General features: G+C 38.7%; 1 protein-coding gene across 5 annotated transcripts in view; it reads left to right on the forward strand.

The window, feature by feature from the left end:
• LOC103144644 (phosphatidylinositol-binding clathrin assembly protein) overlaps positions 1 to 17,428 on the forward strand; it is a 99,619-nt gene that overhangs the window by 49,630 nt on the left and 32,561 nt on the right. For 4 of the 5 annotated variants that reach the window (XM_016676217.1, XM_007561721.2, XM_016676218.1 and 1 more), the window contains exons 3-8: positions 5,183 to 5,258; positions 5,397 to 5,499; positions 6,879 to 6,972; positions 7,284 to 7,395; positions 9,086 to 9,192; positions 12,531 to 12,572. In XM_016676217.1, the coding sequence (XP_016531703.1) occupies positions 5,183 to 5,258; positions 5,397 to 5,499; positions 6,879 to 6,972; positions 7,284 to 7,395; positions 9,086 to 9,192; positions 12,531 to 12,572 (534 nt within the window). Of the gene's footprint in view, positions 1 to 5,182; positions 5,259 to 5,396; positions 5,500 to 6,878; positions 6,973 to 7,283; positions 7,396 to 9,085; positions 9,193 to 12,530; positions 12,573 to 14,869; positions 14,891 to 17,428 lie in introns of all 5 variants that reach the window. The other variant, XM_016676216.1, reaches the window with a different exon arrangement.

Raw genomic sequence — 17,428 nt, forward strand, 5'->3', positions numbered from 1 at the left:
GTGATCGGCGGTCACCGATCATACACTTTTTCACGGAAATCGGCCGATTATGATCGGTGGCCAATCGATCGGCACACCTCTAATTTTAAGTTATCTTTTATTTACATTTTTTTTTACAGAGAAATCAGAATTGGGTCAGTCAGTATCGGCAGATTCGACCTTTGAAAAGACTGGAGACGAGGAGACGGCCTAAACATAAACCAGCCGTAGAATTCAGATTCATATTGAACGCCTCAGTTTATTCTCAGATCACTGAGCACTGAAATGGTCTGCTCCGGCACGGCCTTGGCTTCCCCTCATTATAACCTCCGACAGGTGACGTTAGTTACTATGGTAGCTACCAGCTTGTGCAGTTTTGAAACAGAATTAGGATAAGAGGCAGATTTGGTCAAAAGCTAGATGCTGGCAGCACTGCTGTATGTATAACTATTTTTCACAGCTGAAGCAAGGAGAGGCATCTTCACGCATCAATAATGTATGAGGTTGTTCTCCAATATGCTAACATGAATTATTTTACAAGCCAAGCCGACCTGTTTCTCCTTCTCCCCCAGCCTCCTCACCCCCAGGACGCGGTACATCTTGTTTTTGTCTCCCGCTTTGGCTCCCCTTCTATTCTCAGACCCCTTTTCTCAAAAAAATCTGAATCTCCTCTCAGAAGTGCGTCTTCTCCTCCTTTGCTGAATAATCTGGGGCTCAGCGGGTTTCTGAGTCTCCCTATGTGTTTCCCCTCCACATCTCTGTGCTCCTTTATAGACTTTCTCCTTTTTAACCACATCCATGCGTAGTGTGTGCGCGCCCAGCGCCTCCGCCTTTGTGCGCTATGCTAAGGGAGAAAATACAGATTCTTGTTAGATAGGATGGGGATTTTGATGAGGAAGAGAACTGTCAGCACACAAGAAGAGGCAGAAAATCCAAACTTGTGAAGTCTCGAGTTTTTCTTTTAAATATTTCTGACTCTTCTCGGGTTTTTCTTTTTATCTGTGACCATCTCTAAGCTTCTCCATCCTCACTGGGGGTTCGTCCTGACACACTAATCTTGTAGTATTCAAAGCACATTAGCGCATGCTGCTGTGTGGTAGTTTAAAAGCTGAACCCTTTTTTTTTTTTTTTTTTTTTTTTTTTTGAAAAAACAGCAATTTGACAGTCATTTAACAAGCAACAATACAGAGCCTAGAGCCATGTAAATGTCTTAGTAAAGCTTGATCTGGGCAGAGTCGTGATCTGAGCTAAATGTTAACATCACCATGGCAACTTGCTCTAAAAACATGCAGAATTTAAACGGGTAAGATTCTCGTTCGTTGCTACCACTCCGCTCTAGAGCACCTTGACATTTGCTAATTCGCTTTGAGCATAAAAACTTTAAAAGGTTCTTTTATTTCTGCAGATTTCTAGTGAAGGACATTCATACCACTAATGATTACTGGACACGGACGGGGTGGAGGGTATGGCGGCTTATTTGTGTCTATCCATACATACAGAAAAAAGGTTGATGTAAATGAAAGACATGCCTTTCACCAGAATAGTAAACAGTAGCTGAGAAATCTCAGAGCTTCGTCACCAGAGGCCAAGCCGTTGGCAGAGTTCAATAATAAAGCAGCTGCATTTCTTTTAGCTGCAGCCTCATATTCTGAGTTTACTTTGAAAATATCTTTCGGTGTTATCATGTGGTATGAGTGTGGGGGGAGATTTACAGCGATAAACTATGATTGATGATGTTGACAAACCTCAACTAGTCGAATTCAAATTCTTCATTTTGTTTTTTTTTTCTTGGAGCATATCTGAGATATCTAAAAGAAAATGCAGTTTGGAAGGATCAATGCTACGGGACACGCTAGTGAACTGGAAGTGATCCGCGCCACTGAACCGCCATCTTGGAAAGCGTTGATGAACCATGGCTTCCAGACGAACAAAAAGAAATGCATATTGACAAAGATATACCAACAAAATTACTGCTATCTGGTTCGACCCAAGACAGAGAATGTTGCTTGTTCATTGTTGTCATAGCGACTCCATAGCAACTGTCATGACAGTTAGTTACGGATACCTACCAAGATGGCTGCCAACTACAAAGTTGTTGGCATCCTGCAGAGGAGCCAATCCAAGAGCAGCTCTTATTTTCCTTGCTGATTGGCTGTAGAGCAGAGCTGAGAAAGACGATAGATGTTAGCTTCTGCGGAGGTGCCAAGACTGTTTCCATTGTTCATATTAATGCATATTTGAGGTTTGAACTTTTAAAATAGGTAGTTATAGACGTTTTAAAAGGGATTCTCAAGTACTCACAGATTTTAGCTTAGTGGCCAGCTGCGGCCCCCACGAATATCCCCACTGTGAAATGTTTGGGATTTTCACCATTTATTTCTAGCTAAAGGTATCTTTTTCTATTTGTACATTAAATTGTCATTGCTTCTGTTTCTTAAATTTAAATATTTGCTTTAATCCAGTTTGGCTCATGCTAACTCGCTATGGCTATATATCGTCTAGTTTTCAGTTGCTTGTCTCGACTTAGTCGATTCATTTTTTAAGGCAGCTGTACCGACGACTGGTATACGCACTTAAATTTTAAAGCTAAAACTTTTCGTTTGTTTTGATGGAGTTTTTTTTTCATCTTTATTTTACATCACCTCTTCTGTAAATCCATACAGCGTATCCCTTTACGTTTCATCACTCCTATCGATTATTGAGCGGTGTCAACCCCGAGGTAAAGCAAACATTTTTTTGTTCACCCAGCTTTTATAGCAACCTCCACTCCAGTCGTCCCTGTTGTATTTAATTTTAAATTATCGTCTGCTTGTGGAATCGGTTTCTTTTCCCCCTCTCTGTCAGACTGCACGTACGTAGACACAAGAAAAGAAGAACAAAATCCCATTCTTTCTGCCTTTTTAAACAATCCCAGAGGCCTTGGAACAGTCAGTGCAGCTGATTTCCAACATACATGCCCTCAAGCATTTTTTTGTGCTCTTAAGCACACACACACACACACACACACACACATGGTCCTTACATCCTCCAACCAGTCAGTGAGGGCTAGTTCCCTGCCAGATTTGCAACTGGCAAATGCGCAATTCTCAAATCATCTTAAGTCAGCCGGACGTGGTCCGCCTTAAAGTTTAAGACGGGTTTTCTGGAAGCCCGAGGCCAGAGCTCCCATCGCTGTGGACGACGGCCAAGACCCATTCCACAGTGCTCTGCTGGTCGGAGATGTGAGGAGGACGATGTAGCGAAGATGCTCTCAAGAGATGAAATGCTAGTCGGTCATTAATCTTCAGAGACAGAGTCCAGGCTACGTCTTAAATCATTTCAGTCTAAAGTTCAAGTTGGGCCTGTTGCCGGTTTGATTTCTAAACGATATTTAAAATCTAACTGCACTACAATTAAAATAGGAGTTGTATTCTTCAAATTGTTGCAGAATTGTACAAATTTTCCTCATCAACTACTATGGTCTTGAGGTGCTGTGTGAGAAAAGATGGAAAAACGCTACAGTCTGGCTTATAAAGAATGTACACTTTAGCTGTCTTTCAGCCGAGTTTCATCTGGCTAAGCATCTCAGTATCATGAAGGATTTATATATTTGCAGGGACTCATAGACAGCAGTTTACCGTGTTATTCTCAGTTTTTCCCCCTAAAAACATGAGGTGCTTTGAGAAATCAACCGACTGCAATTGAACAATCTTCAGCTTGGCTAGTGCTGACCCGGGTCCGGCCACATGGAAACTCCCATACATCAACGCTGACTGCTTGTGCTGAAGTCAACGCTTTTTGATTTGAGAGTTGTTATGGAGAGAAGAAGACTGAAAGTTGACTATTTTCGCCGTTTGAAAAGAAGTCGAAAATGTAAGGAGCTATTTCAAAGGAAGCAATTTTCTCAGCCCCCATGTGGGCTTTTCATTCAGGCGGCTACTTTTAAGCAGGGATTGATGCTTTAGCAGATAACAGGAACACTACGCTAAGGTCTTGCATTAATGCTCCGTTTTCTTCTTTCTTTCATGGAAAATGCTGATGGTCAGGATGTCCGCATCCTTAAAAGCCTTAAATAGTCTTAAATTTATCCAATATCAGGGCCTTAAAACATCTTAAATTCAAGAAAATAAATACGCTTATCACAAGTCTTGCATTTCTTAGTGATAGGACTCTTCAATCTTATATATTCTATATCGTTATTTTTTTCTAATGGGACTTTTATATCAGGCAAAGGTTTGAGTTGTGCGCAAGCGTCTTCACTAACTGTGTTCTGTGACTTAAGGTGGTTAAGGCTACCTGTAACGAGCTGCTAATAAGCTAGCAAGCAAATAATCAAGCCATTAGCAGCTAGAATTTGGCTATCTAGCTAGCAAAGAAAAAAGCCATTAGCAGTTAGCATATGACTATATGTGAGAAGCACAAAGCTGCTACCCGGAGTCACAAAAATAGCCTAGAAATGTCCATTTTGGTCCTGTTCATTTCTTTTTTTGCAGCTCCTGATATAGGTCTTAAATTCATAAACTCATAAGAAGGTTTAACTTGTAGTTGGTGAAACCTCCAGAAACCCTGGACTGAATCTTGGTTCTTAAAGAAATTTCTACAGCAATAGCTGTTTACACTTAACAATACTACCGCTAAGATAGTTAAGTTAAAAGTCTGATATAAGTAGATTAAATTGGCTACTAATCTCTGACCAGTATGTCTCTGCTAACACAATCTTAAATTGAAAAATAGTCCATAATTATTTCAACTGAAAAGTACAAACTATATGTTCAATTAATTCTCTGTTTAGAAGTGGGGAAAATCTGTCTGCATTGCCAAATAGTGAAATTTAGGGCTGCTGCTGGTTTAAGGGGAGATGCTAGAAAACACAGCCAACATGCTGGGATAAACATTGTCGGGAAAATAGGATGTAAAACGCTTCCATCACCTGTTCAGTGACATCAGATCTGTCAAAGCGAACAAAGCTGTGTTTAAAACTGGCTCTGGAGGGACGGGAGCAGCGGAGACAGATTTATATAAACAAGGGTTCTAGAGGCTATGAATGATTGATCACTGTGAATTCTGATCTCAGTTGTATTCAACAATGTTTTGGGTTTTTTCCCCCTCAACCCAAATCATAAATAAATGAATGTGCAGCTGTTTGAGTTCGGTTTGGTTTAACAAATCTCAAGTGTTCACTTTGTTTAAAGACGTCTTCCTGTTTTGTCCTTCAACGTTTCAGCGTTTCATCCAGTACCTGGCCTCCAGAAACACTCTGTTCAACCTCAGCAACTTCTTGGATAAGGGAGCTCTGCAAGGTAAGAGCCTTTCATTTTTGCACAAATGTCACAACTCCTTGCAATTATGTCTCATATTTTCACAAATGGAATGGATAAACATCAAAGGATGTGAAGACAAAAAGGATGAAGTTGGTTTAAAACTGTGTGATCTTTCAGGTTACGACATGTCAACCTTCATCAGGCGATATAGTCGCTACCTGAACGAAAAGGCCATGTCCTACAGACTGGTGGCTGTGGATTTCACCAAGATGAAGAGAGGGTATGTTTAAAATGAGCTTAATAATTTACATTGTGATAAATAATATTTTATTTATTTATGGTTTTGGTTGTGTTGGACGATTCCAATGTTGTAGGTAGGGTTAGGGCAATATGTAAAATCAAATTTTTTTGCGTACCAGATCCAATTTAATTGATTTCTTTCCCCCTCTCTATTTTCTAAAATAGTCATTGCAAATAACAGAAAATTATTTCAAGAAGTGGTTTTTATTTCAGTCATTCATTCTTTGAGTTGTACGATTGATTATTAAGGCAAGGCTACAAAACCTTTTAATTGTTCAATTTGGAGAATAAAGATGTACTTTAAGAAGAATAAAGGTGGAATTTTACCAGAAGGTCTTAAAATTACAAAATGAAAACTTGTTTTAATGAGAGTCATTGGCTCAGTTGTTTCAAAGTTCTGCTGCTAATAATTTGATGTTGATGTATTAAAGATTAAATATTTCCTTACCTGTAAAACCGATACCAAATTATAGCTTCATAAGATGAAGATATTTTTTTGTGCTGGAGTTCTCATAAAATTACCACCTTATTCTGGTAATATTAGGACTTTACTCATATTATTTCAACTTTACTGCCATACGACTGTATTCTTGTAATGTTATGGCTTCATTCTTGTAAGTCAAAAGAAAAAGTTGAATGGACCTTTGTTGACCTGAATTCAACGTCCTAATAAACAGAATTGGTAAAACATGCTTGTCAAACAAGATGGCCGCCCTGGATGTGCTGACATCACTCTGAACTATGGAAACCCAAGGAGGGCATTGGTGGATAAAAAAAAATCCAGATTTTCCAAAATCTTAACCTTCGAAAACCAACAAAATGTATTAATTCATAAAACTGATGTGTCGCCCACACATAGCTGCAAGAGCACAACTTTGATGAGTGCAGCAAAGGGCTCAGAGTGTCCGCCATTAAACATGAAGAAAACGGAGCTAAGTTTGTGTACTGCTGAATCGGCTTTGAAACGAGGCCACCAAACCTTCACGCCGAGTCCTAATCTTAATCATTGCTAACGATCTCAGCCAGGAAGCGAACCTCCTCTTTTCCTCCAAGCTCTGAAAGACATCCACTGTATGTGAGTTAATAAAAGCTGGAGGAAGCTGCAGTTTAAAAAATAAGTGGCTACATGTTTCTACAAGGTCATACCAGGAAGACCTGTGCCAGACTTCACAGCCAAGTCTCGTTATTTTTTTTTCTACCGTAACGCGCGTTCCCAGATGTTAGTTTCAAGCTTTTCGCCACCGTCGGCAACAAGATTAGAGAGAAACCTCTGGTTTACTCTCTCGCATTTCTACCAACGTCTGCATAGGTTTCCTCCTCAAGCTCTCACCTGTTACCGTGTGCTTCCTGTTTTGTCAGCGTCGACGGCGTGATGCGCACCATGAACGCAGAGAAGCTCATCAAGACTCTGCCCATCATCCAGAACCAGCTGGACGCTCTGCTGGACTTTCAGGTATCTGCTGATGCAATCGACCAGAGCCAGAAACGAGAACTTTGAGATCCGTGGACGTAGTGGTCATGTTTTAGGGCGTGTGTGGAGCTTCAAAGACTGATAGAAATGTTGGGATCACACCAACTGCCTGTGGCTGTTTTTATGTTTAAACATCGTTTCCAACAGCCAACCTGGGGAGGAAAGGTTTCATCTGGTGAACCATCTTTCTGTGTGGCTGATCTCATCCTTCCATGATCAGTCTGGTGATGTGATGAAGATGGCACCTTCATCTTCTCTCTCTCTCTCTCTCTCTCTCTCTCTCCTCCCGGCAGGCCAATCCTAATGAGCTGACCAACGGAGTGATCAACTCGGCCTTCATGCTGCTCTTCAAAGACTCCATAAGGCTCTTTGCTGCGTACAATGAAGGAGTCATCAACCTGTTGGGTAGCACACGTCCCTTTCATACAAAACATTTCACGCTAATGGAAATTGTCATAGTAGTTTGTCAAATTATCTGCTGTCAATCCTCCCAGAGGTTCTGGATCTTTTTAAATAAGTTCAGCCTGTTGAAAAGTCGTCCAATCATGTTGAAGTTATGCTTCCCAGTTAAAAATTTTTTAAAAGATTTTCAGGGTTTCGTCATCTGCGCTTCATAATCTGGAGAAATCTCTGCAACCCCTCCCACACGTCGATCTCAGAAATCTGCCTTCAGGCAGCGCTGCCTGAGAAGTATCCCATATTTCTGTGGTATATGGTCTATATCTGGGGGACACTTTCCAGAAAAGCTGCTACACATTAAGAGTTAAACTGATTCAGTGTACATGAAAAACACAGGGATACAACTAACAATCATTTTAGTAAACAATGAGTCTGTCGATTAATCGATAGAACGATAATTCTGCCAAGTAATCAATTATTTGATGGATAATTGAATGTAGCATAATTAATCAACAAAAAACAATTCTATTGATTGACAAAATGATGTTTAATTGGGCAAAAATTAGCAAATTACACAGATTTTTCACATAAGCCTTTTTTATACAATATTAGAAATACATTTAAAGATGCAAATAAATAATTCAATTCCTTTTTTAATAAAAAAAAAAAACATTTTATTGCCTAAAATGCAACAACGTAGTATTCCTTTAGTGATCGCTTCATCAAAGGATGCATCTGTAGCTAAATAAATACTTCTAAACAGCGCAGGGCAGATCTGGTTGTTACTATTTTTGTATTAACCAATTAATACTTGAATAGGAAAAGGTGCCTAAAAGGAAATTTAGTAGTTTTGACTTAATTGCTGTTAACGTAATTACCGTTCTTTCAGCAATTGGACCTTTTTTTTTTTTTTTTATGATTAATCGATTACTAAATCAGTAAAAACACGATTAATCACGATTAATCGTTTCCACCTTAACCATATCTAAAATCCTCTGAGCTTTTTTAACTAAAGAAACTTTCTCTCTGTTGGACGGTGATGTGTTCAAACCAAACATATTCATTCTTTTTCCACATTTTCTTAGTTTGAAGCTACAACTACAAACTTTGGTGTCTTTTTTGGGGGGAGATTTCACTCGATAAACCTACGGACTGTAACAAAGAGGCTCACGAAAGGGAAGCTGATCTCAACTGATGGGCAAGATGGACGGAGGCTGTAAAAGGTTCACCTAAACATCCAGCCAGATACGGCTACAATATAATGATCTGGATCAAAGCGTATTCATGGTTAAGATTTTCTTTCTTGAAGGGGGAAAAAAAAAAAGGCAATCGTTCAGCCCTTTTCCTCCTACCTCACAATTATATGGTACCTTCTGTCGAGTCTGTCACATAAAATCCAAATAAACGACATTAAAGTTTGCGGTTGCAGCATAAGTACGACTGCTTTTGCAGGGCAATGTAGCATTCAGTGGTGTAATGGGTTATTGTAATGACACCTTTATTACTGGAGGATATGTAATTTAGGGTAACTGGCCATGTGTTCAGTCATGCTGATGCTGCTGTCTAACAGATATGTAAACACCAGCAACACACGCATAGAAGCTCTTAGCGTTTCGTCTCTTTTTTATGTAAAAACCTTTTCATTTTTGCTCAGTTTTAATCTTTCTTGACTGTCTGTTTGTTTTTTCTCCTGTAGAGAAATACTTTGACATGAAGAAGAACCAGTGTAAAGACGCTCTGGACATCTACAAGAAATTTCTTTACAGGATGACAAAGCTGTCGGAGTTCCTCAAAGTGGCTGAGGTACACGAGCACACAGACGAACCCGCAGAGAGGGACGCACAGATTCTCTTTATCCACTTCCGATACAGATTTAGCGTCAGCTGATATCGATCCGATTCAGAAAGAAGCAATGCTGATATGACTTAAAAAGTTTCTTTTTTAAAAAAAAAAAACGTGCTAAATTAGACATTTATTTGCCAACTCTGCAGACTTGAATGCACCGATAGCTTCAGAGACTTGATCAAACATGTAAAAACAACTTTCATTTGGCTCAGTTAGTGCAGAATAACAACCAGTGTGAAATAAATAACAAACTTAAAACTGACTAAAACAATACGTTACGATACGAGTGAAAACAATATGAGTGAAAACAATATGACTTTCTTGGTCAAACATGTAAAAACTAACAAACCTTTTTTGAATGGTTCAGAAAGTGAACCGTTTGAATGCTAAATATAATGTAAAATAAACAATAAAGCATAAAGTTAGGCTGAATAAATCTCTTCTGGATCGGGCACATTGTCACCAATACTCGATCTGGAATTTAAACAGGTTCGCTTTTCAGGGTTTTTTGGTTTGTTTCTTTAGATTCTTAATTCTAAATCACTGTCTGTAAATCTCCTAGCTGTATGTAGATTGTTATAATCCAGCTCTCCTAACCCAGATGTTCTCAAACGTTACTTTAATATGTTCATTTTTCACACGGCGGCTGCAGTTCTGCTCACTCAGCTTTGCTGAACCAAGCCATCCCCGACTTGCCCCTCTGCCCCCACATTTAATACACACACATACACGCACACACACATAAATATATATATATATAGACCAAAAATAACCATAAGATGGAGGACGTGGTTAGGCGCTCTGTTAGCTCCCTCCGCCTAATCCTCTCCTCTGCCTCGCTCCTCTTTTCTCCCTCTGACAAAGATGGATACCCGAGTGGGTCTCCTTCCCCCGGCGCCCACAGATCATCCCTCTTTCCCTCTTTCCTTCTCTCCCTCTCTCTCCACTGTGCCCCGTTTCGTCTCCGTAGTTTAAACGGGAAGCCGACGTGCATTTCAGACACAGAATGGGGAAACGTTCCCATTTAAACGTCTTTGTCTTTTTATGATTGCGTTTTAAGGACTTCACCAGACGGCTACAGACATTAAAAAAAAAAAATATATATATATATATATGTAGGAAAGGGAATAAATGATGAGTTGCTTCGTTTTTAGATTTAACGTCTCTAGTGTGAAGGAGCAAATTTTAATCTACAATACGTTTTTTTCCCCTCAATAAATGTGTTTTCATCTGATGCATTGACTTAGAAGACCTAAAGCATCAGCTGGTGGTACAGCGGACATTTTGTGTAGATTTTATATACGCAAATTGACAGCATGATGGGAAATGAAGTAGCTACAGATGGATAAGAAACCCATTTCCATGGAGGCGTTATGATGCTGAAGAGTTACAATTCTCACAACACAACAGACTGTCTTAAAATGACATGTCGACCGATAGGTGTTCTCCTAAACTGGATATTTATGGAGAAGGAAAAATATTTTGTTTAGTGCATTAAGAGATTACAATGTGAATTTCTATTAGGAAATAAGCACACGGGCTTAGATTCAAATTATGAAGTTAAATTTGTGCAACTCTTTATACAAAAATAATAAAGAAAATGCAAAGTACATATACATGTACAACTTGTTTAGAACAAAATAAAATTGAGAATTACTACAACCCATTTTATCAAGGTGCTAGAAGCATTTCAACACAGCGCCACCTTCAGTCAAAGCGCCAGCAAAGAGATCAGTATTCATTTGTAAAACAGATGTCAATTTTTCCATTAATCATAAATGTGTTGGATTCTGTTTTGTGAGAATGTAGGTTGTCAGAATGCAGAACTCTGAGTTATTGGTTTTAATTGAGTCCTCGCTGTAAAACCATTAGATATGTTTCTTACAGTTGAGTAAATATTGCAATACCTGAATAGTAAATAAGGAAAAACACATTTCTGCTCAACATGTGGCTATTCCCTAAGAGCCAAAGAGGCTATCTGCTGGACAAAGAGGGTAGAGAAAAAGAAATGTGAAAGTCAAAGTAATGGATTGTGGGGAGGGATTAGTTACAGTTCATTTAATGCGTCTGTGGAGTCGTATCACTGCAGGTCACCCGAGTTCATCAAGCAGAGTTCTAGCAGGACACACGAAGCAGACAGCTGTGCGCCATCAAGCTCCCGACACTCAAAAACATCCATAACTCTCGTGGCTAAAATGAGCTCAGCTCCACGTCCCTGTTGGTCGTTCCAAAAACATCTGCAGAGTTTGGTCTCCTCGGCTCTGTGCGCACAGAAAGGAAAAGGCTAGCTTTACACGTTCTCAACAAAATATTTGCTGAATTAGCATCATGATATTCCAAAAAGACACTTATTTTATAAATACCAGAACCTATAGCATATTTATCTTAGATTTACCACTTCAGTTTAGTGTTAAAGGGGCAGTATTATGTATTTTCCAAACTGTGTCAACCTCATTTATAAAAATGCAAATATGATTTAAATGAAAATTGACTTTGTAATTGAACACCTCCTAATCTTTCTGAAGCTCCGCCTTTAACAACGTTTTTACCAGTGTTGCTCTGAGAAGTAGCTCGTATAATGAGCTCAGCTGATGTTTGCTAATTGCTGTTGGCTAGTCTAAAGGAGCTGAGTGGAGGCATAAAGGGGGAGGGCTTTTCTGTAATGCAGAAGCTCTGAAACTGCAGCCGGGAGGAGGAGTTTTGTCTCGAAGGCGGAGCTAGGTCCATCCAGGCGTTTTGCGCAGCTGAATTGTTTCCATGGAGATTAAAAGATTTCTCAAACATGCCTGAAAGAATCAAAGCAGCACTCTAAGTATGTTTATGATGAGGGAATAACATGATGTAGCGCTAAAAAGAAAATTGATTTTACATAACACTGCCCCTTTAATCAAAGTGTTTGCTGAATAATCTCATATGAAAGCCAACTGGCTGGTTGCGAGAAGGACATGACGTTGTTTATCTGTGTCCCAACAAGTCGACGTGTTGCGTCCCGTAGAGGTGAATTTCTGGATTTCAGTGTCACTTTAAGTGTTTCCACAGCATGCCTGCTCCGCCTTCAAGAGTCGGACATGTTTTCTCATCGTTCAGTCACTGCTGCCATTTCCTGTCGATGTCACACGCGTTTGCTTGTTTGTTTCTGTTGTGTGGTTTTTTTTGTTGTTGTTTTTTTTGTTGACACATTGCCACTGCATGAGGTAATGATTCCCCTATGTTTTTTTTTTTTGTTTTCTTCTCCATTTTATCCCCCACCTATACTTCCCTCCCTACTTTTTCTTTTCTTTTTGTTTTGACGACAGCAAGTTGGAATAGATCAGGGTGACATCCCAGATCTCTCACAGGTCAGTGTACATGCCACCTTCCACCTCTCTATTCAACTCCAGCTCCTGTTTTCTGTCTTTCCCTTCCTTTTTGTTTTCATATTTTCAGCAATATGTGTAGCTTCCTTTGTTCCCACTAACTCACCTTTTCTTTTTAATCTGTATTCCCTCTCAATGAACTCTTTTGTTCACCTTCCAGCCCATGTTTTTTTTTTTTTTTAACCAGCCATCATGTTTGAAGGCTTCTCTTTTGGATCTGCCTGAATATCCTTTCCTGCTTTCTCTCCCCTCCTAATTTCTTATTATAGATCCAGGTTGAGGTGTGTTAGTTTGGCCCCATGCCATGAGCAGAATTGATGAAAAGACTTGTTTGGTTTTTTTTAAAAAAAAAAACCTGAGGCAAATGAACACAGTGAGTCTAGCCTTGAAATTAGGAAAACAAAGATAATGAACAGAAGAAAAGGTTTTGTAAAAAAAAAAAAGCATCTCTGCCTGGATAAGGAATGCGATTTGTTATTTTAATCCTGAAAATATTTTAATTTGCTTTTTATCCAGCTGTGAAAGTGTTTATCAAAACTCCTTGAAGCAGGGTTTATTTTTTATTCCCTTTATGTTGTATTTGTTTACCTCACTTTGATTATTTATTTTCTTGGTCAGATTCTCAGGTTATGATAAATATTTGGTGCTAAAACTTGTTCTAATCATCTTTATTTAAAAAGTCCTTGGCTTTGTGTGCTAGTTACATAAAAAAGCTGCAACCAGAGATTGATTTGTGTTGTTCATTGATCGTTGGTTGATTTAAATCATTCATGTAAAACTTTGCTCTAAGGACCTCATTAATTTCCTTTGTTGTCAGCCAGCAATTTAAAAATCATACATTTAGTTTTATAACGATGTCTGAAAACAAAAGCTTCCTATTTTTAAAGTTGTTGTAACTACAGGAAGTTTGACCTTCACATGCACATCCTAGTATTGGGAATGTTCTGGGTCAATAATACTCCCAGTGAAAGGGGGGCGCCAAACACACGGCGAGTAAAGAAAACACATCTGATCATTGGTAGAATAATATAAAAGTTGTTTTTACAGTGACAAGAGCTTTTTATTTTCCCATTGTGTTGGTAATTTTTGTTCTAAAAAGAAAAGACTAAATGAATATCAGTTGAGTTTATATTATTAACATTACTAGCAGCTAGCATGTCTAGCACTTCTAAAACATCAATACTGTTCCACCTTCCTGCAATCTGCTGAAATTCTCCTACTAGAGGTGAGCGGATTGATCCAAAGATATTGATATCGATAAGTCGGCTTTAGTATCGAATCAATATTAGGGTGATGAGAGCAAACCCTTAGTTTCAGATTTCCTGTTATTTTATTTTTGTAATGCACTTTCTTAACTCTGCTAAAAAAGATTTTTGCTGTGATTTGCTCTCAAATTATAAGGTTTTGCACTTTTGTTTTAGAAAATAATGCACACACTTGTTTGTTTTTTTCTATTTTTGCTTGTAAATTCTGTCCTAAACAAAATAATCCAAAAGAAAAACTATTTAAAAGTCCTTAAATTCCTTTTAAAAAAACTATGTTGGCCTTGAATATGTTAATCTCTGATCTTAAATTTTGTTGTGCCAGCATTATTAGATATAGTTCATTTAATAGTTCATATATTTTGTTTTTCTCATGTGACTTTTGCAATAGGCAAAAGTTTGTGTCACACTCAGATGTCTTCACTGCGTTCTCTGGTCGAGGCTACAGCTAACTAGCTGCTAACATACCCTGTTAGCTAGGTAGCTTTTTTGCATCTGTCATGGACAGGCAGAAATTTGTCGCCAATGAAATCCATTCATTTCTGGGGAGACATATAAGTCTTAAATTCCATTTATAATGGTCTTTAAAAGTCTTAAATATGAGGTGGTAAAACCTCCTACTTCTTAACTTTATATTCTGAGAGTCAGAAGCCAGCTCAGTTTATTGGTAAAAATATGTTGAATATGAGAGGTTGAGTTTATACTAACTTTATTGAAAGGGGAAGAAGTTTAAAAAATCTATAATTTTTCTGACTACTTTGTGTATTGCCATCATTATCGCAACAGTTTATTCATTCGTAGCCTTTTGATTCTTTTATTTTTCTGTACAAGAATCAGAAATCTCTTGGTACATTGCAGATCTCAGTGAAACGTGTCCTTGATCACACATTTTAAAAAAGAAAAAAAAGACTGGTTAATGTGTACAGAGGAGAGCCGGTTTGTCTGAGGTCAGAGTTGAATAATCCTGTATTTGCAGTCAATAACGAGTGTTTTTCCTCCCCTCCCACTCTGTTGCAGAAGACTAAAGGATCATACATTGTAGGTGGTGGGTTGCAAACTGTACCGCTTCCCCACTCCAACCTCCATAAAGGAAAATTCCGCCTTTAACCTAGGCCCTATTTTTTCCAATCTTAGTTTTTAACAGGGTCTAAAATCAGCATTGTGCAAGAATCCTGTGGCCAGTTTGTCTGATTATTGCTTTACCATCATTCTGCAGGCTGGTGGGCAAAGTCCTTGCCTTTTGCCTCTTATTGATTTTGGGATTTTTACATAACTTAAGGTAAACATTAAGAAGCAGCTTTGCTAATTTGTGTTTTGCAGTTTGGCTGGTTTGTTTCCAGATTTAAAACTTTTAAAGCCCGTCGGTTCTGGTTTTGTTGTAGCAGTGATGATGATGAAACCACATAGAATGGTTTGTGTTGTTCCTCTGTTGTAAAATGAATTGTTTTTATGGAGGGTTATTTAACTCTAGGGAAGCTTAAAAGGCCAGTTTTTCCAGTTTGGGTTTCTACTTTGTTATTTTTGGGATGTTTTAGTGGTTGTTCCCCAACAGCTGTTAATCTGTAATGAGAAGGGTTTTTCTGAGAGCACTAACCAGTTCAGGATCCCCTTCAGTTCTGCTTCCTGTGTTTTCTCTGCTCAGTTTGTAAAGGGTTCCTACTCAGCCTGGAAAGGCCTGGAGTTTGATTTAAGCCTGGAGAAGTATGGAAATGTCAACTGGAGTAAAGGAAATATGAGAGTTTACTGAGACGGTTTACCCACATTGTTCAAAACATCCATCTCTGTTCCTTCCATCTATCCATATGTCATCAATCATCCATATTTCATCCATCCATCCATCTGTCCATCGTTATTAATCCATCCATCTCTAATTTATCCATCAATATTTTCTCCGCCTATATTTTGTCCATCCAGCTGCATGTCATGCATTCTTAGTATTTCATCCAGCCATTCACTTTCATCCATCCTTCTGTACTTCATCCATTTAACCATTCCATCCATCCATCCATCATATTTTTATCTCCTACATCTTTCTTCCTTTCCATATTTAATCCAGCCATCCTTCCGTCCATCTATCGTTGTTCATCTACTTATCCATCCATCTTTATTTTTAACTCCCTCCGTCCCTCTCTCCTTAAAGCGAGACCAATGTAGAAACGTCTACCATAGATTGGGAAGTGATAGTGGAAAATAAAGCTTTGTACTGATTGGATACACAGTAACTCTGGATTCTGTTCTTCACCAATTTCTCTCAGCTTCTTCCTGTTTCCATCGGTTTCTCTAAACACAATGTTTGACCAAACTACCAGCTGTAAACTAGAGGAATAAAACATTTAGGTGCAACGGAGGCTCACCTGGAAGATAAGTTATTTACTATCTAAAAGTTGTGAGTCTGATTGCAGGTTTCACTTTACCCTAAGTACAGATCTGCATAATGCTGTATGAATGTGTGCATATGTGTGATTGTGCTCTATATAAATCCAGTCCCTTTAGCATTCTGACGAGTCTTGACACTAAATCACCAAAAGATGAGAAATAATAGCGCCCAGGTGTAAATCTAGTGGAATTTTCCTTTAAGAACCTGCATGAGGATCATAGTGGCTCTACTTGAGTGTGCAAGCATACATACAATAGCTTGAGCATTTACAGGCATGACAATCCCCCTTTTTTTCTTTCTTTTTTTTTTTTTGGTCTCTCTCTCTACTGTACAATGGCCGACTCAGTTAATACGTGTGTGTTGGCATCAGGTGTATTGCTTGTAGCTGTCTCTGTCACACACACACACACACACACACACACACACACTTGCACTCACCCACTCCGGCAGGTGTGACACAGACGGCAAAAGGCCACGGAAGCTCATGAATAGGAAATGAGGCTTCACTCCTGCGCCCCTCCATCTTCATCTGCATGAAGAAGTCTCTGCAGAAAGAGGCTTGTTTTTCTTCTTTTTTTTTTTCCCCTCGTCACTCATCTAAATTCCATCCTCCTCCTTACACGGTGTTCATATCGTGTTTGTCATGCACGACAGCGCTGCTTCAGTGTGCTTGACAAGAATAGTGAATGGCCTGGTTATTACGGCGCAGTTATTGTCTTGTGACTTTTATTCATGCCTTCCAAAAGTTAAGCATACAGCACTGGCTAAGCATTGGTCAGTGTCTGGTGAGGTGATTTATATATGAGGATTTTAAAGGATATTTTCCGTTATGCACTGTCGAAGCAAATTTAATTTTACCCGAAAGTATGCGTAGGTTTTATTTGGGTCAATTTAAATTAGTATTTCTGAAATGTGAGGGGCTAAGAGACAGGTACATAAATAAAACTCTGAACTATTTATTTTCTTTTTCACTTCAGTGATATATTACAGAATATATTACATAAATCTGAAATCATCATTGTAATAAATCAAGGATGTACGACCTTTACAACTTAAACAGCCATTTGTACTCTCAATCTGGCCAAATAAAAACTCGTTTAGAGATGTTGATGTTGCACAACATTCAGAAAAATGACAGGTTGTAATTTTTGATAAGTATATACTAAAGGAAATGTTATTTGAAGCACACATAGTCCAAC

Source organism: Poecilia formosa, unplaced genomic scaffold (genome assembly GCF_000485575.1).
Source record: "Poecilia formosa unplaced genomic scaffold, Poecilia_formosa-5.1.2 Scaffold130, whole genome shotgun sequence".
Taxonomy (NCBI): domain Eukaryota; kingdom Metazoa; phylum Chordata; class Actinopteri; order Cyprinodontiformes; family Poeciliidae; genus Poecilia; species Poecilia formosa.